This window comes from Homarus americanus, unplaced genomic scaffold, assembly GCF_018991925.1.
Source record: "Homarus americanus isolate GMGI-L3 unplaced genomic scaffold, GMGI_Hamer_2.0 scaffold11022, whole genome shotgun sequence".
NCBI lineage: Eukaryota > Metazoa > Arthropoda > Malacostraca > Decapoda > Nephropidae > Homarus > Homarus americanus.
Window position 1 is genome coordinate 16,607,864 of NW_024737068.1, and position 23,767 is coordinate 16,631,630.

The following is a 23,767-nucleotide window of genomic DNA, read 5'->3' on the forward strand; positions in this document are numbered from 1 at the left end:
TGTTTTAAGCAAAACGTGATTGATCATTATTATATTGATCTCAAATTCTGATTCGATGGCAATGATATATATTTGGTGAACCAGTCAGTGGGTGAGGAAGAGGCGGCGAACGAAGTAAACCTCATGAGCGAATAGTTCTGGAATGCACTGAGGAATTGTGCTATAGAAGCTAAATGCAAGAAATAATAATGCCATACTTCAGTGGTTGTATTTAAAATGTAAGATTCTTGTGGAACAGAAAACCATTTGGTTATTGTCTAAACTTGCTCTAATTTGTGTGACACTTAGTAGGTAATAGTAAGGAATATAAGGGCTTGTTTGCAAATTTAGAGGTAAATCTATACTGACAAAATATTGTTTTTTAAATCGACAAACGGTTCAGTGATCCATTCAAATTTTAGCAACTGGTTTGGGCAAATCAGTCCCAGCACACCTGTCTGTACATTATAGGACTTTTGGTATTTGACTCAAGGGTCACTTCTCCAAACTCCCTATTTTCCATATGACCAAGCCTTCGTCAACCATGGGAGAATTCTAAAACATAACCTATGATTGGTGAGGAATTATTATATGTTCTGTTTATTTTTATTCTTTTTCCGGAAAGGTTGTGGTCCTGTGGACCTTTTCATTTTTTTTAATTAAAATTCTTGTACAGTATAGTCTCGATTTATGCGGATTTGGTTTACGCATTTGGTCATTTACGCGGCACCTTGCCAGACCAACAATTTTTATTTACACGGTTCATTCCATCATTTACGTGGGCAGGGTGTGCACAAGATCGCCCAGTCAACAAAACATTACCGAGTTCTTCACCCGCCACCCACCACAGCCGGCCCAAGTCAGCGATAGTGAGGATATGGACTTTGAGGGGTTTGACAAAGAGGCCCTGCAAGCCTCTGTGGTGGATAGTGATACAATTGATAAAAGTGATACAGGTGAGGGCCAATAATCTGCCCTCTGCCTTGGAACCAACCCCTCATCCCCGTGTGCCCAGCCATCTTTTCTACTAACGTAAGTGTTAAAAAACCTAATATTATTGATATTTCTCTTAAATATTAATTGTGTGCATACCATCATAAAATTAAGATGTTATTTTTACTACAACGTACGTATTGTGTCAGAAAAAGTGTAATTTGGGGGTCGACCCAGTCTCTCTTTCAATTAATCCCATATGTTGTTATTTCGTTTTCGCGTTTCTCGTTTTACGCAAACCTCCACGGATTCAATTGACCGCGTAAATGAAGACTATACTGTATATAATTATGGTAATGCTCTGTAAATAAAGACAAACATACATGTATTAACTACATAGGTGATTACAAAGAACTATACTGTTTGATGTATACAGGAGGTCCCCAATACGCACGCCGATACGAACACAGTTAAACTTGAAATTTACAGTACAATATTTTATTTACCTTATGACTTATTTTTTACTTTCATTTACTGTATTTTGTCATTTTATTTCTTCTTTTGTCTTAAATTAAGTGATTTTAGATGTATATAAGGACTTAGGTTATGATATAGTGGAATTTTAAACATTGTTTTATATGTATATGGGATGAATATAGCATGTGTTCTGACTTATGAATGTCCTCAGGAATGGAATCTGTTCACAACCTGGGGACCCCCTGTATAGTAAATTATCTTACTTCATTGTTCTAAATTGTTAGAAATTTGTCAAAATACCTAATGGTGGTGGTTTGTCTCAAATCTTGACACAATTCTCCTCCACTTGGGATGGAACAAGTACACTAAAGTTTCTTTAGCCATGAAGAGCAATAAAATGAGACAAAATATTCAGTAATATATGGAAGACTAGAAAAAATAATTGAATGTCCCCAAAATCATGCTTCAAGTGGTTCATACTATGTTCAGTGTACAATTGTCTCATTAAAATTACAAGCCTGAAAGCCACATTCATGTAAACTAATAAAACATTGCTGTATAGTGTCTGCTTGGCTGTTATTATATTTCTTTTATTTTATTGTGGAATAAAACAAACCATGGGAAAATGCTGTTTTAATATCCTGGTTCTAATAACAAACTTGGGCAGGAATGACTTCTGTAATTGAGGAACTTTTCCTGACCCCTTCTTTATAGCAAACTGAAATAGTGATACATGTATATACCACACCAACAATACTACACGTTTGTTTTACAGTAAAGAAGAGATTAAGAGGTTCTGATTCATAACTTTTGTATAATTTCTTATATGAAAGAAAAAATAACTGCATATCATTTCTACTGGCAACCAGATTACTACATATGTTGAGTACTTGGAATTTCAGTCATATGGACAGCCTTATCAGGTCAGCTAGTTGAGCAGTAAAACTTTGTGACACCATTTAATTCATACAGTAGGCATTTAATACTGTATTATTTCCACAAAGTAAGGCTGTTATTAACACCATGAAAGTTCACACTGCTTCATTTATTCTTAAGACTCTCTATTTGGTTGTGACAAACAAAATTTTCTATGAACACTTAAAATCAGTTGTAATATAACTTCCAGATTAATAATACAGTACCTTAAGCATATTCAGCATGCTCCAAGAGATGAAACATTAACTTGTAACATTCAATCACATTCTATTAAGAAAACTTTACATATACAGTACAAAAAAAATTTGCACCATAAATAAACCCATCACAGACAATTTTCCTCTTTTTATGAAAATACTGCTGTAAATAGCCCCCTTATTATCACTAAAGTAAACATGAAAAGCAATTCGTAACTGAATTTTTTAAAAACGCCCAAATCGGCCTTCTCGTTGTTCTTTATCTTGAGAATTTGAACGGAATCTTTCCAGTGATGCCGAATTCTCTCTGAATTCCCGTCTATGCTCCTTGGATCTAGAACGAGAACGTGATGACCTTCGACTCCTTGATGGAGACCTACGACGGCGGTTCCTGGCTGGTGATCTGTTGAAAATATTTACTTATTCCTTTGCATTATGTTCACTTGTATATAAAAGTAATTTTTGAGAGAGAACTTTATTTTGTCAATCCCATTCTGTATGCCTTCACGCACTTCTCTTAAATCAGGTGCAATATCCCCAATTATGAGCATCTGTATACTGTATTGCACATTCATAAATATGAATGTGCAATTATATAATTACCATTTTCCATGCTTGTAATGGAATGGTGTCCTGCTTGGCATTAAGCCTTCTATTTTTTTACAAACTAAATAAATCACCTGAAGATGGCATATTACCCAAACACCGACTTATTAGACAACGGGCCATAATCCTGCAAACGAATCCTTTCAGCAGAACTGTCAGCAAATGTACATAATAATCCAGGTACAGTATCTCAAACAAGTATCTGTTCACTCACACGGATGATAGATATTGTGATAAGAGCATTCCTGCCCTGCATACCAACCCTCCGGGACATCACAAGTTGCAAGTAGCATTTCGGAAGTCATCGGACCTATCCTGCAGATACTTTTTTTGAGATACTGTACACCTCTTGTACCAGATTTTCTGAAAGTCTATTGAATACAGTACTGATGGATGAATTGATTTGAAAACTGATTACAGATATACCAAAATAGAACTGACACTATATTATTGCTCAACTGAGACAATACATAAGACATGAGTATAATAAGACATTTGAGTGGAAAATTGGTCCTCAAAGGAAAACCAAGTAAATTTATATGGCCTATAGATGTCATAACAATTAAAACTTGCAGATTAAATGAAAAGGACATTAAAGCTACATACCAACAAGGAACATTTTAAAACCCTCTGTAATGGCATTTTGATTTAATGACCTAAACCCAGCAAATGTATGAAAAGGACAAACATGATCACTACAGCTACCCCAAACACCTGGCAACTTTTTAAGTTTTCACAGAATGACAGGTTATCAGAAAATCAAATTTGACATTTGTTTAACAGCAGTCTACCATACAATAATGGCCATGTTATTTCCAAATACTGCACCATATATCTAGGCATTAATATGAAGGCCATCTAATACCATCAATAATTGAATTCATGGCTATATGGTACTTACCTTTTCCTTTTGCGCCCATAAAGTTCTCTACGTAGCTCCCTGGATATTGGTTTGAGGTGCATAAAGTTGCAAAATCCACTGCGGGTACATTCTCTATAAAAAATAATAAGAAATAATCACGAGCAAAAAACTATGAAGAAATTAATTCATCTGAAATGCATTCAACATAGTAAAGTAAATATTAAATTATCTACCAGTACTGTGAATGTAAGCATTTTTAGTACCAGTGACCTCTTGACATACTGGTACACTCTGAAAGTGAACAGTTTAAAACTTCCTTTTTCATATACAATTGAGAAAGTTTAGACAATATCCATTAAACCTGTCTTAAGAAACCTTTGACACAAATATACTGATAACAAGTGACCTCTTGACCTCAAAACTAAGTCGAGATCTTCAAAGTAGAATCCGGTATAGAAGTGCATGCAAACCTGTTATATATGACCAGTCAATATAAACTCATCTATTTTGTAAATGCAGTACAACCTTGGAATCCAAAAATGTTGAAACTGAAAATGCACCAGTTAAGGGATAACTTTAATACATACCGATACTTAAATCCCTTGACCCTAGAGCCTTAAGTGTCTACTTTTGTTAAAACATCTTGATTCATTCTTTTTCTATCTTTAAAAATGATGCTCACTTGACCACTTAAAATGTACTGTATACAAAACTGAAAAACCTCCGTACTATATAGGTGCTCCTCTAATTACGAACGAGTTGCGTTCCTGAGACTTGTTTGTAAGTCCAACTTTACTCTTGTAGATACCAAACATATTGTAAAAAAATGAAAAGATTATGGATATTTAGTACAGCTATACCCTTTAATACAGCCTTAAAACCTGGCTCACTCTTCTCCTCTTAGGTAATATTTGTTCTATCTGGAACTTTCTCAAAATAATCCAGTCTCATCCACATTAAACACCTGTTCTGGCAGGTAACCCTCCTCAGTGATGATGTTTGTATCTCTGAAAGTTTGTAAGTTAAACGTTCTTAAGTAGAGGAGCACCTGTACTCCTAAAATTAACAGACATTCAAATAAGTTCCTAATGGCAGTTGCAGACTACAGAACGGTTATCTCATTTATTTGCAAATAATAAATATTAATAAAAGCATCAAACGAGACATACCCCATTTCATACTGCCGACAACAGGCCTCTCGGAAATCTGTCACAGGGCTCAGTTCAGCATTAATAGCACGACCTCCAAACCATCGATTGTTCAAGTCAACTACTGCCTTCTCTGCATCCTCTTCATACTTAAACTGAAGAGACAAAAACAATTAAAAATAATAATAATAATAATAATAATAGGTACTGAAATCGCATTTTATAGCCAAGCTTGGATTGGGCAATTCACATGTTGCCAACTGAAATACATGGTTTGAAAACCCAGGTTCCCTCAGCATTTGTGACTGGAACTTATCAATTACTTAAGTCATCAGCTTCCTGTCATAACTGAAGTAAAAAAAATCATTGGATATAAGGTTACCACTCAGGCAGAGGAATCATGCTGTCACATTACCATATGCACTCCATGACCTTCATATGGCTTAGTCACAAACTGCCATTTCCTAGTCTCACATTAATTTTCAGTACATCTCATCAAAGGACTACTCATCACGAGAAAGGAGAGTAATTGAATTGCTTGATCGTGGATTAGTTGTACTTATATACAGGGTAATGGGATTTCAGAATCAACCTCTCACTGATAATCTAACAAGGAGGAAGAAACCAAAGTAAGCAGTCATTGAATCAAAGAAGCAGCAGCTTCCTTAACTCTGTTAGATATGTTATTGTGTTGTACATATCACAAGAGAGTTTACAGTTGCTTAATGAACTACTTTAAGGTTAGCCATCCGGCTGGTACATGACCATACAACCACGTACTATATCGAAACTCCTTGATTTCATGAATCAGAGCTCAGCCTGTAGTATTAAGAGGTAAACAGATGAAAAGTTACATCTAACTCCTGTCAGGAGACATAAGACAACCAGGGAAGTCATCACTTGGTCTCACCTGCTGGCTGGATATGACAGTTTTTCCTAAGCTGCCTGATGGTCAAGGAACACATGCACTAGTGTGACTTTCTTTTAAGCCTCTAGACACAATGGGGAAGTAATAAACTAATTACCTGCTCAGTTCAGCAACCAATGACAAAGGTTTCTGAATTTTCCAAAAGTAAACTTTGGTTGACAATAACATAAAGAGTTGCCAGAACCAGACATCAGGTTACATAACAATTAATACTCTGAAGTTGGGAATCACAATAATTATCCAATAAACCTTTTACCTACCATGAACAAATGCATGATCTCATTTTGGCAATACAATGTGTTTATAAGTCCCTAGAAATTTTTTCTTGTTCATTTTCAACTTTTTCGACCCATCTACATTTTCAAAATATATCAGATGTACAATTTCGAAAATATCTAACCTTTATGTAAACATTGCCCACCAGGTGGTCACCAAGGTTATCACAAACATTCATTTCTTCAATTTCTCCATAGCGGTCCTCGCACTCTACAAATACCTCCTCAAAAAAGTTGTCGTAGTGCTCTTGCATCTCTTCATCACTAACTGTGGCTGAAATGATCAGTTCATAAATAGCTTATCATCCTGAATGCTTTAAATAATATTTGGTAATAACTTACCATTCTTGACACCCAAACTAGATATTTTAGTGAATTTACATTGAATAATTTTTTTTTTTTTTTTTACCTCTAAAAGAGCCTATAACCACCCAAGGAATTGTGATTTATATACTGTACAGTACAGTACAGTAATGTATTTTGGTTTATCCTTGGTTTTCTTCCTGGGAATATCCAAGTTGACATCTTTCACGACAAGCAAATGAACCTAACCTCAGCTAACTATACGAAAAATTATTCTAAGATCATCAGGTTAGGTTAGATTAGCTCATACTGAAGAACTGAACAGCTAGTTATATATTTTTTAATTTGTATTATGTATTTAGTTCACATATTATTAAAAATATATATTAAAATTACAGTAAAGCATGCCCTTAAAATTTGCGGATTTTTAATTCACGGACCTCAATTATTTGCGGATGACACCCTGGGTGTACCCAAGAATTTCTAAGGGTAGTTTTAAAGTTGCTGGCATTTTCGCAGCTGGGACAGAGAGCCATTCGTTCTTGAGACAGTAATTTCCTTTACCTGTTTTGTATACCCGGTATATGTGTGTGTGTGTGTGTGTGTGTGTGTGTGTGTGTGTGTGTCTACACACACACACCAATAAATAATAATGGGAAAATCCTCTCACAAATAATCAAAAACAAATGCATTAAAAATGTGACAGTGTACCATGAAGTCAATTCCGTGCTTTGTTATTAATAAAGCACGAAGTTGACTTGAGGGTAGACTCACATTTTCAATACATTTGTTTCCGATTGTATATACTGTATGTATGTGTGTATACAGACACACACACACAAAACACATACAGATAAATAATAATGGGAAATTTCTCTCACAAATAATCAGAAACAAATTTATTAAAAATGTTGAGTCTACTCCATTCTTTATTAATAAAGCACAGAGTGGACTTGAGGGTAGACTCTCACATTTTCAATACATTTGTTTCTGATTACTGTATTTGTGAGAGGATTTTCCCATTATTATTTATTTGTATATGTTTTGTGTGTGTGTACATGTCTACACACACAAAACATATACACAATACAGGTAAAAAAAATAATTGTCCTCAGGGCATACACATAAAGGGAATATACATTTCTTTGTACACAAGTGAAAATGTAGACCCCCGTCAGCAAATGTTATTCGAGGCCATTTTGAGATGTAACTCCTACGAATTTGAAGGGCATACTATACTTGAACTATACCAATGCCTACAAACTTTTATGTCAATTACTAAATATTGAGAAATATCTTATCGCTGGCAACTATTTGGACAAAAACAAACAAAATGGAGGCAGATGAATGTCTGATCTCCAGGAAGAAGAGAAATAATGTGAGTCACAACTCCTGGGGTGGATTTGGGCATTTCTTGAGGTTAAATATAGTGGGTTTTTTCCTTGTGCAAAGGTGACTATAAAAACTAGTATAGATATCCAAGAATAAAAAAGTATTACCTTATATAATTTCATTCTTCTAAATTTATTAGGCCTATTAACATAATGAAAAGAGGTGTGTGCAGAATTTTTCAAAACCATTTAAACCACTCGCACATCAAAACAGCATTTACACAACACCAAACCATGAAGATCACTGCATTTTTTCTTCAAGAATTCTGCATGTTGATTTGCTCATTAGATATAGAATGTGAATTTGCTACTTGCTTGATTAAAAATAAAAGGGGGAGGGATACAGTAGTCACTAGATTAGCCAGTAGTGTATATCAAGTTTTGTTACCCGAGGATGCGTACAAAGAAGCCTCTATTTTATTTCTCTAATCATAATTTTTTATTTAAATAATTGTAATAACAAACTTGGAAAATATGGATGCAAATTGGTATGGCTTCTTCCATATGTAAATCGAATGATGGGTGCCATACATAACATATAGGCAGACTTGTAAAAAGCACTGGGCTTTTTTTTACTTAAGTATAAGTATTGTTACATTGGCAAAATGTTCCTCAAGTAGAAGTAAAAGTATCCAAATATCAATGTACTCAAGTAGAAGCAAAAAAGTATCTCATTCTTTAAATACTCAAGTACTGAAAATAAAAAGTAACAAAAAATTATTTGTCTCAAATATTAAAATAAATACCACAGAAAATTATGAAAAAAAAAAAGTTCACGAAAGGACACTAGAATTTCACATGTTTGTTTACAAATCTTTCTATTAAGATTAATCATCAACGGATTCTCAAAATTATGACTGTCCAATCAGGATCTTTTAGTCCTAAATACAAGCCCAACATGACCTACCGAAAGAGAATACATTCAGCTGCTCTTCTCCATACAATCCCTTGCAGGGATAGTGAACGTGCTGAAAATATATCCATCCAATACTATGATCACTGTTTTCCTTATCCACACAAGTATTGTCGACATGGACTTAAGTCTGTACACATAATATTGTCTCGGCTCGCATTAGGTTAGGATACAGACCCATCTGGCATATATCTGAGGTGAGGGATGATCAGCACTTTTCTTTCTGTAAACTCTGTAACTGTCCCAACACTAACACCCTTCAACACGACTGTATTGCCTTGACTTCCTACCACAGGGAGAGTCACTAACCACTATATGTCACCACCTACTTAATCGTAATAATTTAGATTAAATTTTTGTATGCTACCCATGCTTTGGTGGGTTCTAACTCCCACTGTCCTTAAATCACATCAATAATGTCTCCTTATCACAATGCATAGCGTGTCCTGCGATACACGAGTACCAATGTATTATAAGTGTCTGACAGTGTGGTCTTGTGACTAGGCTTGTCACCCCCTGGGGTGTAAAAATTAATTAAATAATAAATAGTAAGCCCAGCATGACTAAACAGATGCTCACAAGCAGCAGATGCAGGAAATGGGGTGCTAAGCTTCAAAGATAAGTCACATAATGTCGGGAAAGACAGCAGTAGCTCCATTCCATTCCCTGGGCATTCCAAGTAGCTATCAAGCTCCTTCAGTTGAGGAGTTTGTGGATGATTGTTGCCTCCATAGTGAGTCTGACAGACTCTGTGAACTGTCCCTCTAATTGGGGGTGTGGCTGTCCAGGGCTCAAGTTTTCAGGTGGCACAAGCACTTCAAAGAAGGGTGCACCTCCTTTGAAAATGAGCATCATTCTGGGTGGCCTTCCACCGATAGAAATGGTGAAAATATCCAGAATAATAACAAGCTTTCCATGAAGATCGACGAGTGACTATCCATGAGATTGCCGAGCGATTGGACCTCTCATATGTAAATTTTAACTAGATTCTGACTGACTACCGGCAATTGGCAGCTTTACCAGGACAACGCACTTGCGTGCACACTGCCCTCTCCATGAACGATTTTCTGGCAAAGCATGGCATCCCAGTGGTCCAGATTGAGCCCCCTGTGACTTCTGGCTGTTTCCAAAGTTCAGGTTGAATCTCAAGGGGAAGAAGTTCATGGACAGACTGGAGATCCAGGACACATCACGGAAGGTGCTCTCCAGCCTCACCAATGAGGACTTACAGATCTGCTTCCAGAAGTGGGAGGATCAGATTCAGCGCTGCATTGAGGCCTCTGGAGAATATTTTAATGGCGACCTAAGGATTTCCATTATTATTTATTTGTACAGCGCACGCACACACACACACATACAGTATATACAATACAATACTGTACATACAGGTATCCTATACAATCAGAAAGAAATGTATTTAAAATATTGAGTCAACCCATAGGATCACTCGTTGCTTTGTTATAATAAAACTTGAGGATAGACTCAACATTTTTAATTATACACTTGTTTCTAATTATTTGTGAGAGGATTTTCCCATTATTATTTATTTGTATGTGTTTTGTGTGTAGTGTCCACCACACACCATATATACAATACAGGTAAAGAAAATTACTGTCTCTAGAACGAATGGCTCCCTGTCCCGGCCGTGAAAATGCCGGCAACTTTAAACTTACCGGCAGACATTCATGGGTACATCCAGGGTGCCATCCACAAACAATAGAGGACCGCGAAATTAAAATTCGCAAATTATCCAGGTGTACTGTAAATAAATAAATGATTATCATAAGGCCAAAAACATAGAGAATAAAAATTTCTTATGTCTGCATGAGTAAACCCACGATCGGGAGAGGGAGGGAGGAGCATGTTCCTGTCTCCAGTGTCCCAAGTGAAATGATTGCCAAGTGGCGATGCAATATTTTTTCTTTTCTTCTATTTATTACTGTAGTTTTAATTTTAATCATTCCTCACATTTACAAAGGAATCTATTAGACAACAGAGGGAGAAAGACGCCACACTAATCAACGGATACTCGAAATTCCATACCGTGGTTGGAGAAATGGTATCGAGTAAAAAAAACTGTGGGTACCCGGAATCTGCAGATGGAACCATGGTTGGCAAAGGTCATAGGGAAAAATAGGGTTCACTTCCCCAAATGACAAGAAAACTCCAATATCATACCCTAAAAACATGAATCAGTTAAAAAAAAAAAAAAAGCTAACTAACTAATGATAAATAATACACGACTACTGTAATTAACTACCCAACATTAATAAAATATTATCTAGATGAAATTAAGCAGCTAAAACCATTAGAGAAAAGCTAAACGAAAGTTTAACACAGCCACCACTTGCCAAGATGCTGTCTGTCACATGTGGCCGCCCTCAAGCCTCGCCATAGCAATGCAGCCCAGCTGGTGACACTGCCTCTGCCGACCCTTAGCAACGTTACTTCTTTCGCATTACAAAGAAATGTTTATTCCCATTATTTTTTTCACCTTATGATAGTTATTTTTATTTTTTATATTATCACGTTGGATTGTGTGTGCATGTTACTGAGTGAAGAAAAATAAAGAAACTTAAGATTATACGTATATCCAAAATTATGGGTTGAAAAATAACCAGACATAACATCCCCACAGCTCATTCTGCTAACTCCTGCTGCTTAACAAAGAAAGTTATGTTTATCTACCCAAAATTACAAACTGAAATATAACCATAACATAACTCCTACCTCACCCTATTAGGGAGAGGACTAGGGGGGTGTGACCACCCCAACTAACTCCAGGGAGGGGGATTTGAATTTTCGCCGGGACTCAAATTCAGAAGGGGAAGCTTTATAACAAAAAAGGTGGTAATTTAGGAAATTGAAAAGTGTATTTCATGAACTCAGACGTCAGATAGTGAAGGGTACCTGTAACTTTTACCCTTACTGAATGTACAAGGCAAACGTAACTGTAATCACTTCTTACGTCTTAACACTGCTTTAACACTATTCTTGACTAATTGTGTCCTGGTACAGTAATGTACAGAACCGCACAATACAAATTGTACAAAAAACCAGGAGCTAGCAAGGGAACAACCTTCTACAATGACAGCAGAATATGAACTAAGCATGTGAGCCATTGAGCTTACAGCCTGTTACCCAAGCAGCTAGGCCACCCATACTGTAGTGCGGTCACAGCCAACCCGGCGCCTGCCTCGATGGTATATTGGCATAGCCCACACGAAAGTATGAAAATGGAAGGAGCTGCTTTTGTAATACAGAATTAATTTTTGTACAATATTTATGTTACTGTATTTTTTGATGTGTTATGTACAATATTTTGTGTTTATTAGCAGTTTGGTTATTTTTTTACCCCTGGAACCAAACTAATTAATTCCACTAAAATCAATCAAACTATAATTTGCAATTTGATAATTCACAATGTGTTCTGGTACCTAACCCACGAATTATCGTGGCTCCATTGTATAGCGGCATAAGTTTGTGAGTGTTAACTGAACAATCCGCTCGTTTAACATTCATTAGTAATTTTTTGACACAATTTTCACATATAATTCATACATCCCAGTACCATTATTCTAAAGTGTCTAAAAAATAAGTTTAACACCTGGGTTTTGATCAGCACCCGCCCCAAGTGGGTATATTCTGAAACATAAAAAAAATAAATAAAATAAAAATAAAATAAAATTCAATTCTAGTCTTACACACTGACCATGCATGATATAAACAGGAAATAAATACATGTCCTTACCACAGGTTGGCAACACGGGCTACGAAAAGTAAAAAATGTTCATGAAGTGGCACGTGTGTGATGTACTGTATTAGTAAGAGGTAAACAATTCTAATTTATAGGCAGTATGAGGTACAGGATACTTGTTTTACATAAAAAACTTGCATTTTTTGGGGGGGAGCCTCTTAAGATGTTATTGTAATTTGACAAACATAAAAAAGAAAAAAAAAATTAGTCTACTTACAGTGCGATCCATCAGCTGATTTAGCAGAGTTCTGGGGGTTACAGTAGAGGTTGAGGATGAGGACAGTCTGGAAGATGCAGCAAAGTTCATAGTACTTCAAGTAGACAAATTATGAACAAGGCACCAATGACCATCTTGAATACTTTGTGATAAAGATATTGAGTAGTAACTCAATAAATTTCCAGCCAGAGCTAAACTTAGCATCTGAGTACCTCGGGCTGAATGACTCCCTTGTTTTCATCCATGAACAAAATTTATTGTGACAACTGATCATTGATCCAGCAGTTTGTTACATTCAAAAGCTGTTACATAAAGCTACAGCCTCTTTTCACAAAAATGTGACAAGAAAATAAAAATTATTCATTACAAACAGATGGAAGGGATAATGTTGGCTTATTTAAATATAAGACTTCATAATTACTGGCTCAGATATCTTAGATTTAGCACATGACTGTCACCAGCATTACAATGATGTTCAAAGCATGACTATATACAATATGATATATCTGTAATTCATCAGTTAAGGAAAAATAAATAAATAAAAATTAAAAAGTATGCTTTTAAAGGGATAAGACTATATTAATAATTGCTTTAAGATGACAACAGCTAGAAAAAATGAGTTCACATAAGCAGATGGTGTGTTCCATGGTCATGATAAAAATATTTACCCCAGAATAACAAAATAATGCTGTGAGGGGTCAGGAGTGTTCATGGCCACTCATGGTCAAATATAAACATCCCTCAGGTCAACCCAAAGTGAAGATATTTACTTCTGTTTCTTCCTCACATTTAATATTTAGTGAGGAAGACAAGCAAAATATTTAGTGAGGAAGCCAAGCAATAAGTAAATAAGAATGACAAGGAATCACAGAATTTATGATATCTTCTCATACAGCAATTTAATTCTAATAAGGTTCAGAGCTTCAAGTATAATATAGATCAGCTTCTACTGAGTGTATCATATTAAGTAAATCAAGAAGAGTATCAGGCAAATATATATATACAGTATATCATTCGTTACTCATTTACACAGTACTGTATATTATCACAATACTGTACCATAACATTAATTTTCATTTACTGTATTGTACTTTTGGATGTGTAAAATTAGGATATATATGAATGCAGGTGCTGGAAGCCTGGAATGTTTACAATCCACTACAGTAAAATGTAATGTGCAGTGTATCCAATTAAAGTATAATTTTTTTTCAACACATTAACTTCTTGAAGTAATTCTAACTTAATGAAATCCAAAAGATGGCAACTGGTACAATACTCCCTATAACACATACAGCATTATATACACTTAAAGACTTCAGACTTATTAAGATTATCTTGAAGCTGCAATATTTCACCCAGTGAACCGTACAGTATGGATTAGGTTACTCTTGGAGCTGAAACATTTCACCAAATGGATCTCACAATATAGAGCAGGTTAATATTGGGAGCTGAAACAATTTACTAAATGAACCTCACACTATACACAGTCCTAATAAAATCTCCTTTAACCCATTCTGATCATCCAATTTTTATCATACGAGTATTCCTCCTGCCTCCTCCTCATCTTTTTGGGAGGCTCACAGACGACAACTACCTTTACCTTTACCTATTTACTGGAAGATTGGATGAATATTGCATAAAGCATATCCGGAACACACTGTAAACAAACACAGCATTTAAATACTGTAAATACCAAACACAATCATATAATCACAATCTAAAAGTATATCAGCTACACAAACCCATAAACAAGAAATAAAAGGGCACTAAATCCATAAAGCTTAAAGGCCATCCTAAATGATTTTTTAACACTGTTTATTTAACCTACACTTCTCCCTGTCATAACTCTTTTAATATATTTCCATGCTGCATATATATATATATATATAAGCTCCTCTATGTGTGTGTTGGTGTGGGGATTAGTGGATGACATCATTATGACCTGACCTCGTGTTTAATAAGGTCACCCTGTATATTTAAGCCTCTCTCTGTCCATGTAATCCAGTTGCCTCTGAAGATGTCTTGAATAAAGACGAAAGCTAAGGTGCTCCGTTGTTTCCCTTTTCCCGTGTGATTTTATCAAGATTTATCTTATCCACGTTTTCATTGTGGATCTGCATGAAATATATATATATATATATATATATATATATATATATATATATTAAAATAATGTTTGTTTATATATAGAAGATTCTATAAAAATTATTCAAAGCAATCGTGTTTATTGAACATCAGAAGAGCATTTAATTTTTAGTGTACATGTAGTACATGTATATATAAAATACCATCATACACCAAAAAATTATTCGGCATTCTTACGGCGTGATACAATATGACATGGGTGATGATAATTTTTTAGTGGGTGTACCTTCAAAATTATGAATATGAAAAAAAATTATTCTCGTAACAATTTGCTAGTTTCAGCCAATATTTCTTTCTGAGATTTGATATATGGCAGCTAGATCTGTTTTATGGAGATACAGTACAAGATTATCTTCATAACTCATATGAAATATATTGAGCACAGAACTGGGTGAAGTTTTCACCCTTACAGTATGAGTCAAGTTTTACCTTGTAGTCCTCACTGTGAGTCTTGCACCAAATTTCCATTTCATTCCTCCCCTTTTGAAACCAATATACACAGCTGTTTTCTGTAAAGCTGTCATTACATAATTCTTTTTAAAAAGTTTGACTATTAAGGGCTGGTACATCAACAGTCTCAGTCAGAGAAATAACTTGCAAGTGCTTACAATAGTAAACTGCATATGATCAATAAAAGGACTAATATTAGATTTCTCACTGAAGAATCAAGCACTGATGAAATGGAACATAAGTGCCTTCATACACTGTAATCTGAACCTTTTAACTTCTTTGTCTTCCAATTCACATGGGTTGTAGATATGATTTACCTTAGCTACTATTTCCTTGTCTATTTGTACAGTTTTATAATTGTTTCTCATATGTTTTTATAATATTTTCCAAACTACACAAATGGATATGGACTATAATCAACTGGAGGATATACCTCTATAAACATCTGCATTTTTCTTCAGTCATACAAATCATTTAACAAAAGCCACAGGCACACCTTTTCCAAAAAGATTGAGTTCGAAAAATTTTATGTCATGTTTTTCAATACATTTAGAAAGTGACTAGGCATAAAGACTTGCCCTAATTACATTCTTGACCCAATTGGGTGAGATATTATTTGCAAAGTCTCACCCAAAAGTTCGCTAACTCTGCCAGCCAGCAATTGCTGCACCGCTTGCTTCAGATGTATAAACTTGAGTCTGTTACTTCGAACCTTTAGATTCATTCGTATCGGTTTCATGTTCTGGTTGGTACTGAGACAGTTTCAAACATCTGAAGCAGGCAGTGCAGCAACAACAGGTTGGGAGAGTTAACGAACTTTTGGGTGAGACTGTACCAACAGAGTGAGTACACTGGTGCACTGTAGGTAGTTTTGGTGCGAGTGCTGTCTTCACAATCGCCCAACTTTGATTTTAACTGAACTAGTTTGGAATATCTGCTGGATTTTTACTTGGGGTCCTGATGTTTGTTAAGTTGTAACTTTTCTTGCTATTAGAGGCAACTCACTGGGTGACAGAAAATAGGAGTTAAGAATCCTATCACTAAAAAGCATTATCTCTTACATAGGTATTGAAAATCTTGTTTCTTGAGGGGCTTGCTGCATCTGTTCCTTCCTATTTACTAGTAAGAAATAGTGAGACTGGTATTTAGAGAGACATCAGGGGTTATTTAACTTACTGTTACTAAAACTTGTCACAAAATTGTATATAAATACCTTTTTGATAATTATGAAAATCCTTCAGAATGGCCTTCAATACATGTCTTTAAACAAAAAATTGCCCCATACATAAGCAGATACTAAATGTCTGCTAAATTACAGGGTAAGCATTAAAATCCCTTCAGTCAATAATGATGAAAAAGCTGAAATTTCTATTAGAAATTTTTTAAATAACTCATTAATATATATATATATATATATATATATATATATATATATATATATATATATATATATATATATATATATATATATATATATATATATATATATATATATATATATAGCTGCAAGTAATCATTATCACAACAATAAGACAACCAAATGTAGCATAAAAGTAAATAACAAAGGTATACTAACCCATCTTGCACTCTACCAAGTGTATGTGCGTATTGGTGCTGAGTTTGCTGGATGGGTATGATAACCTGGGCTCAGAGTGATCATACATGGCTAGATAAAAAGACAAAGACACAACTCAGTGGATCACACAAAAGGGGAGGAGAGGAGGGAAAAACAACTAACGCTTTTGCTACCAGTTAGTACTTATTGATAGCAAAATCCCACATGGGACAACCTGCATGACTCATCTAGGGATAAAATCTAATATTGTATTGAGGTAAAAATCCTCTGAAGTTTAATTATGGATTAAAAAAAAATAATTTCAACAACAATTTCTCTGACTGCTGAATGGAAAACACAAAAGGGAACTTTTAAGTACTGTACTGTGTTACTGTATCTGCAATTCCATCTTTTAAATGCTTCTCATATTATTTTTTTTTATTGGTAGTAAAGGCATTTCCTCTTCTAATGAGATTATTAATGTATTGAATAGAGGGAATTTTATATATAAATCTGAAAAGAAAAGGAAGCACTACTTGTAACATCATAACTGTTCTGAAGAAATAAAATAAAAATGGGAAAAAATAATTAGTAGTCAATTGTCTTATTTGTAGATCCTAAAATAAGACCAAGAGATCAAACATTATAGTATGGATGAAGGCTACCATGGAGACAGTTACCTGACTAAAAGTTGGCTTGTTATGAATTCTTGAACAGCGGTCTCCATGACGGCATGCTCCTATTTTGAAATAGAAGCTGCAATTGACCCTGAAAGACAGTGACAGTTAAAGTGGGTCCCATATGCATGACTATCCATTAGGGTACTTATTAAGTGTAAGATTAAATGAAAGCAAAGGTGAGAACAATTCTTGAAATAATTGTATCAGGAATGTAAACCACAATGTCACGTTATGTGTGTGATAATACAAACTGGCTGGTCTAAAACACCAGTATGATCTTTTAACTGCTAGCATGTTATGGTGTGGTTTGATGGTGTTTCAACACAAATGTACAATCATGCCTTAACCCCTAAATTCACATTTATAAAACAATACACATACTGTACAGTCAATTATACTGTAGTATGGCCATTAGTATACAGTACCTTATGCAGTACTGTACATTTCTGATTTTTTTAACAATAATTTGAAGATGAATTCAAAGATACTTGCAGCAGTTGTATAAGGCTTCTAGCTCTCAAATTTCCTCAAGAACTATATTTACTTTCCTTGTGTGCCTCACACTTCATCTGAATCCAAGCACTCTACCACCTCTCCATGACTAAGTGATAATGTACAACTGGAACTACCCTGCAAATGTTTATCCCATAACTGCTGTATTTTAGAGACAGTGATAGTTGAGAAAATGGACCGATACTAATAGGAGTAAAATGGTAAAATGTGTGTGCTCTCGGATGAATGCTGATACTTTCATATTATAAAAATAATAGAATACGGTAATCCCTAGATAAGACATACTGGTATCAATGTGTTATAAAAAAAAATAAAGTTACTGTTGTTTTATTTCCAAGTAATATCTAATTAGATAAATAAAGTACACAAGTCTTAAACTTTTTTTCTTTGCAATTTCTATTTGGGGGAAAAAACACAAACCATGTTTTAAATCAGGCAAAAATTAACAAACCAGATCTACCCTACCCTACTTCAATACTAGTGCAGTTAGATAGCTTAAACTGTATTTGACTGGTTGTTCATGGTAACTTGAGCTATCATAGCAGACCTACATATTAACAGCAGATAATACCTTCCAAAATGTAATTTGTGTATATTCAGTACAAGTATAAATTAGTGACTCATTTTTATTCAACACAACATATACCGAGTCTTTCGTTAACCGAAAATTTTGTTAACCGAATCCATTGTTTCAATGGGAGAAGGGTGACCATTCCAATCCCTCTAACTATTGCCCCATTGCCCTAACTTCATCCCTCTCTAAGATTTTCAAAACTATCTTAAACTCCCCTATTCTCCGTCACCTTGAATGCCTTTCTCTTTAGTCGGAACACCAGTATGGCTTTCACCCGGCGATATATACTGGTGATCATCTGCTCTCCTCTACTGCACCCCTCTCTGGTCATCTTCTCTTAGGAATCAGGGAGAAACTTTCGTCGTGGCCCTCGACATCTCCAAAGCATTTGACAGGGTATGGCACAAGTCTTTGCTTTCTAAACTTCCCTCTTATAGTTTCTCTCCCCCACTTTGTTCTCCAATTTCTATCTTCCTTGAGAACCGATCCATGGCAGTTGTTGTCCCACAGGGTTCTGTTCTTTCACCTACTCTCTTTCTTCTTTTTATCAATGATTTACTTCACACTACGACGAAGTATATCCATTCTTACGCTGACGATTCTACTCTTCACTCTTCACATTTTTCCCTTCCCCCTAATTCTCAAACTAGATCTGTTTCTAGAGCTGATATCATTTCATCTGTCAATGCGGATCTGTACAGCATCTCTGAATGGGGAGGTAGAAACTTGGCTAAATTCAATAGCAATAAAACACAGTATTTACCAATTACACTTTCCAAATTAGATGATCTCCCACCAATCACATTTCAGGATGCAATCATTCTGCCAATTTCTAAAATAGATATGCTAGGCCTCACCATTTCCTCTAATATGTCACGGAAGCCACACATCCACAACAATGCTAAAGCTGCCTCCCGAAAGCTGGGAATGCTGTACAGATGCCGTAGCTACTTCACTCCTGAGCAGTTGCTTCAAGTTTATAAGAGCATCATTTGTCCAAACTTGGAGTACTGCTCTCATATCTGGGGTGGTCCTTCTTCTGTACAACTGTTAGACAGGGTGGAATCAAAGGCATTTCGTCTTATTAACTCTCCTCCTTTAATTGATAATCTTTCTTCCCTTTCTCTTCGCCGCACTGCTGCTTCACTCTCTCTCTTTTACAGGTAATTTAACAGGCAATGTTCAGTGGGTTTGGAATCCTGTGTACCGCCAACAAGGCCGTGGGCTCATAGCACTTGTCTTGCCCTTGGTGCCCACCGTTTCTCTATGGATGTCGGTCACACTAGAATAACCCGTTATAGCACATCCTTCTTTCCTCACACAGCCAAACTGTGGAATGCTCTGTCTTCTTCTGTGTTTCCATACGCATACAATGTCTCGCTTCAAAAAGCTGGTTTTCGAGCATCTTTGTGGTGTAGATTAATATAATCATTTTCTTCTCTATTTTCAATTACTTTTTACTTTTATTCCCCCGGCCCCATTGAGGGTTAATGACCTGTGCCCAGATGGGCTATTCCCCATAAAAATAAAATAAAAAAACAACCTAACCCTTCAGCCGTGATATCATGGTCGACACACGCTAACGAGGACTGAGAGCAATCTGTGTACAGAGGTAAGATGAAAAATAACTTAAATTTTTAAGGTAAACACACCCCATATTTGGGTTAGGTTTTATTTTACCTTCAGACATAGTGTACCCCCAAGTTGTAAACTACTGAAACATTTATATCTCCCTATTCTGAGCATTTTGAACCCTATATTTACCATTCGGAAATGTAAAATAGCGACACAATTGAATTTAATTAATTTTACATACTTTTCAGTCTTCGTTTCTGTGAAGAGATGTAATCTGCGTGAAACCGAGTTAATTAAGAGTGTGTTTACATCACGAATGCGCAATGTTGACTGACGTCATCCAGTCGTAACCAATGATGTATCAATCTCATCGAGAAGTGGTTGGCAATCCGATTTATTCATGTAGGACCATCATTTGATTTCATTGCTGCTACATTTGGGTAATTAGTCGGACCGCAGTAAAGTGTCTTCATCACTTCTTGGAAGAAACTGCCAGCCTATACCTCCCGTTAAGCGAGGTTCAGCGTCAGCAACCTGTAAGAATCTCAAAATTCAACGACGAACAAGAACCAGGCCAATAAGGTAATAGATGATTCCATCATATGGTGAGAGTTAGTTAGGTTAGGTTTGGTTTATGTTTTTCTAGTGTTTTTTGGTCTATTTTGTATTCGCTTAGCCATTTTTTTTTTGGAAAACGTCCCACGAAAACAAATCGATAAAAAAACGGCCAATTTCCGACAGAAATGAAGGTCATATTCGGTTTAAACACACACAAATACACTAGGAATATATATTTTTGACTTTCTAACAGAGTGGGGTGCGCTTATGCAAATTTACCGTTTAAGCTAGGCCTACCAGGGGTCCGTGGCACAAGCTTAGCAACTTTGTAGTAAGTGCTGGAACTCTGGAAAGTTTCAAAAGGAGGCTGGATAGGTTCATGGATGATAGAGAGTGGTAGTAACTCTCGACAGGAGCTGCCATGCACAGAACCGGCCTATTGCAGACTCCTTATTTTCTTATGTTCTTATGTCACGTTGTTAGGTTAGGCTAGGTTAGGCCTGGTAAGATGACTCGTTTTTGTGTTTTCCCCTACCCAAAATACCCCATTTCCCAGGCTCCCCCCCCCATTATTATTGGGGGGTCAGGGTGGGGCAAAAATTATAAATTTCCGCCAAAAATGGTCAGGATCGCTTAAAATACACTGGAAAAACATATTGGTCAACCCATAGGGACTCATATAAATTCACCCAATTAACACTTGGAAGTACCTTAACGTGTGATTAAGTCTATCCCTCTATGACAATACTCGGCCCTCGTTAACCTACCCACCTGCACAATAATGTCCTTTTCATGGATATTATAATCAATTTCAAAGAATGATAGAGTATAACTATTACAAACGACCAAGTCATTAGAATTTCTTACTTATCCTTCTCAGTGCCGAAAATCGATGCTAGATACTCAGCCATGTTGATGACAAACTGAGATGATGGTTCAATACACACTATGTAACTCAAATGTTTAATATTACATTTTAAAACAAGAAATTATCAGAAAAATTGGGGTAAAATAGTGGATTTATGTTTTTCATGCGTAGTAGTGTATTAATGATAAAATAGTATAACAAGAAATCCATAACCAAGGCTAACTACTTCCTTTTATATTTTCAAAGATAAAGGAAGCCGGTGGTTTGTTTAATATCCCATTATTATATTAGCGTGTGGACAAGAATGATTCTAATCAAGTTAAACAGAAATATTCAACCCCGAGTAGGAGATGTATGATGGACAGCATTAATATAAAGAAATCATACTGTGAGAAGGATTTAGGGATAATGAATAATGATAAGAACCTAAACCCAGACATGGCTAACAAGGTACTTGGATTCATATAAAAGTGTTATTACAAGACTAGCGAGGTTATCTTAAAACCATGAGACTTCACATGGATTATGTGGTTTAGTTTTGGTCAACGTACTCCAGAACGGATATCGAATACCTAGAAAGCTTTCAGAGGAGGATGGCAAGGCTAATAATCCCGGGCATTTGGAACCTTGAGTATGGAGACAAATTAAAGTACCTGAATTTGCACTCCCTCGACAGACGTGGTGTGAGGGTGTAGTGGATTCCTCCCCTACAAACGCCGTTTGTCGCGGAGTAGTCGACCCTCTTCGAATTTCCCAGCCTGCGCCTCGTGGTCTAGGTCGGCAACCAGCGCCGCCTAACATAGCGGAGGTCAACTATCAAGCCACGCCTACCACCGCTTTATAAGACCTCACGTGGCCGTGACCTACCTCTTTCTCCTAGCTCAGCCCCAGCAAGCAACACCTCCTCCGCTCCTGCCTGGGGGCTCCCCCTCTCGCCGGCGACTATGGCGTCCCACAAGATGCGTGTCCTCCTCTGAGCACCTTCACCAACCAGCTCTCTCTACACCACGCTTGGACTCACGCTGCCACTCCCCAGCACCAAGCTGCATTGTACACCCAATACAATATGTATACAGAGAGCACATTGCGAGTTTGTGGGGTTTTAGGGATGTTTGGTTCACACTCAGGATGGAATGGAGAAAGGAAACTCACATGTGCTCTCTATATACATGTTGTATTGGATGTACAATGCAGCTTGGTGCTGGGAAGGCAGCATGGTTACAAGCGTGATGTAGAGAGAGCTGGTTGGTGAGGATGCTGTATATATATATACAGTATTTTAATTACATTTGCAATGCTAATTACTCGCCACTTATGGGTTTTCGAGGTCATTTCTTGGTGCTTGTGTATTATTCTGGATGTACTTAAATAGTTAGGCACATTAAATTTTAGTTCAGAGAGAAAACGTATTTTTGGCCAAAAATCCTTTAAGGCTATAGACTTACAATTTTTGTCATTTCGGCCAAAAATGGATTTTGTTCAAAATTTCAGTATATGTGCTCCTGAATGTGCTGCTTAAGGATCTGTTAACCAAAATTTGATATCTTGATTATAACTTGTTCAAATGGCTTTTAGAAAATGTTCAAATGATTTTTAGAATATTTTAATTACTTTTGCAATGCTAATTATGCGCCACTTATGGGTTTTCGAGGTCATTTCTTGGTGCTTGTGTATTATTCTGGATGTACTTAAATAGTTAGGCACATTAAATTTTAGTTCAGAGAGAAAACGTATTTTTGGCCAAAAATCCTTTAAGGCTATAGACTTACAATTTTCGTCATTTCGGCCAAAAAATGGATTTTGTTCAAAATTTCAGTATAGGTACTCCTTAATGTGCTGCTTAAGGATCTGTTAACCAAAATTTGATATCTTGATTATAACTTGTTCAAATGGCTTTTAGAAAATGTTCAAATGATTTTTAGAATAT

The 23,767-nt window shown here is 36.0% G+C and overlaps 1 protein-coding gene across 1 annotated transcript; it reads right to left on the reverse strand.

The window, feature by feature from the left end:
• Nucleotides 1-2,007: 2,007 nt before the first annotated feature.
• LOC121873022 (splicing factor U2AF 26 kDa subunit-like) lies at nt 2,008-21,895 on the reverse strand. The gene is made up of 7 exons (XM_042376294.1): nt 21,840-21,895; nt 17,753-17,840; nt 12,923-12,989; nt 6,467-6,615; nt 5,160-5,293; nt 4,030-4,122; nt 2,008-2,925 (listed from the first exon to the last, which is right to left on the reverse strand). The coding sequence occupies exons 1-7, from the start codon at nt 21,881-21,883 to the stop codon at nt 2,748-2,750; spliced, it is 753 nt and encodes a 250-aa protein (XP_042232228.1). The 5' UTR covers nt 21,884-21,895; the 3' UTR covers nt 2,008-2,747.
• Between the last annotated feature and the right edge of the window lie 1,872 nt (nt 21,896-23,767).

Excerpts from the sequence above, each read along its gene's own strand:
- LOC121873022 (XM_042376294.1), bottom strand. The coding sequence starts at position 21,883 with ATGGCTGAGTATCTAGCATCGATTTTCGGCACTGAGAAGGATAA. Across the intron at positions 6,616-12,922 it reads ATCAGCTGATGGATCGCACT|CCACAGTTAGTGATGAAGAG; the intron begins GTAAGTAGACTA and ends TGATCATTTCAG. Across the intron at positions 4,123-5,159 it reads TGTCGGCAGTATGAAATGGG|AGAATGTACCCGCAGTGGAT; the intron begins GTATGTCTCGTT and ends TATTTTTTATAG.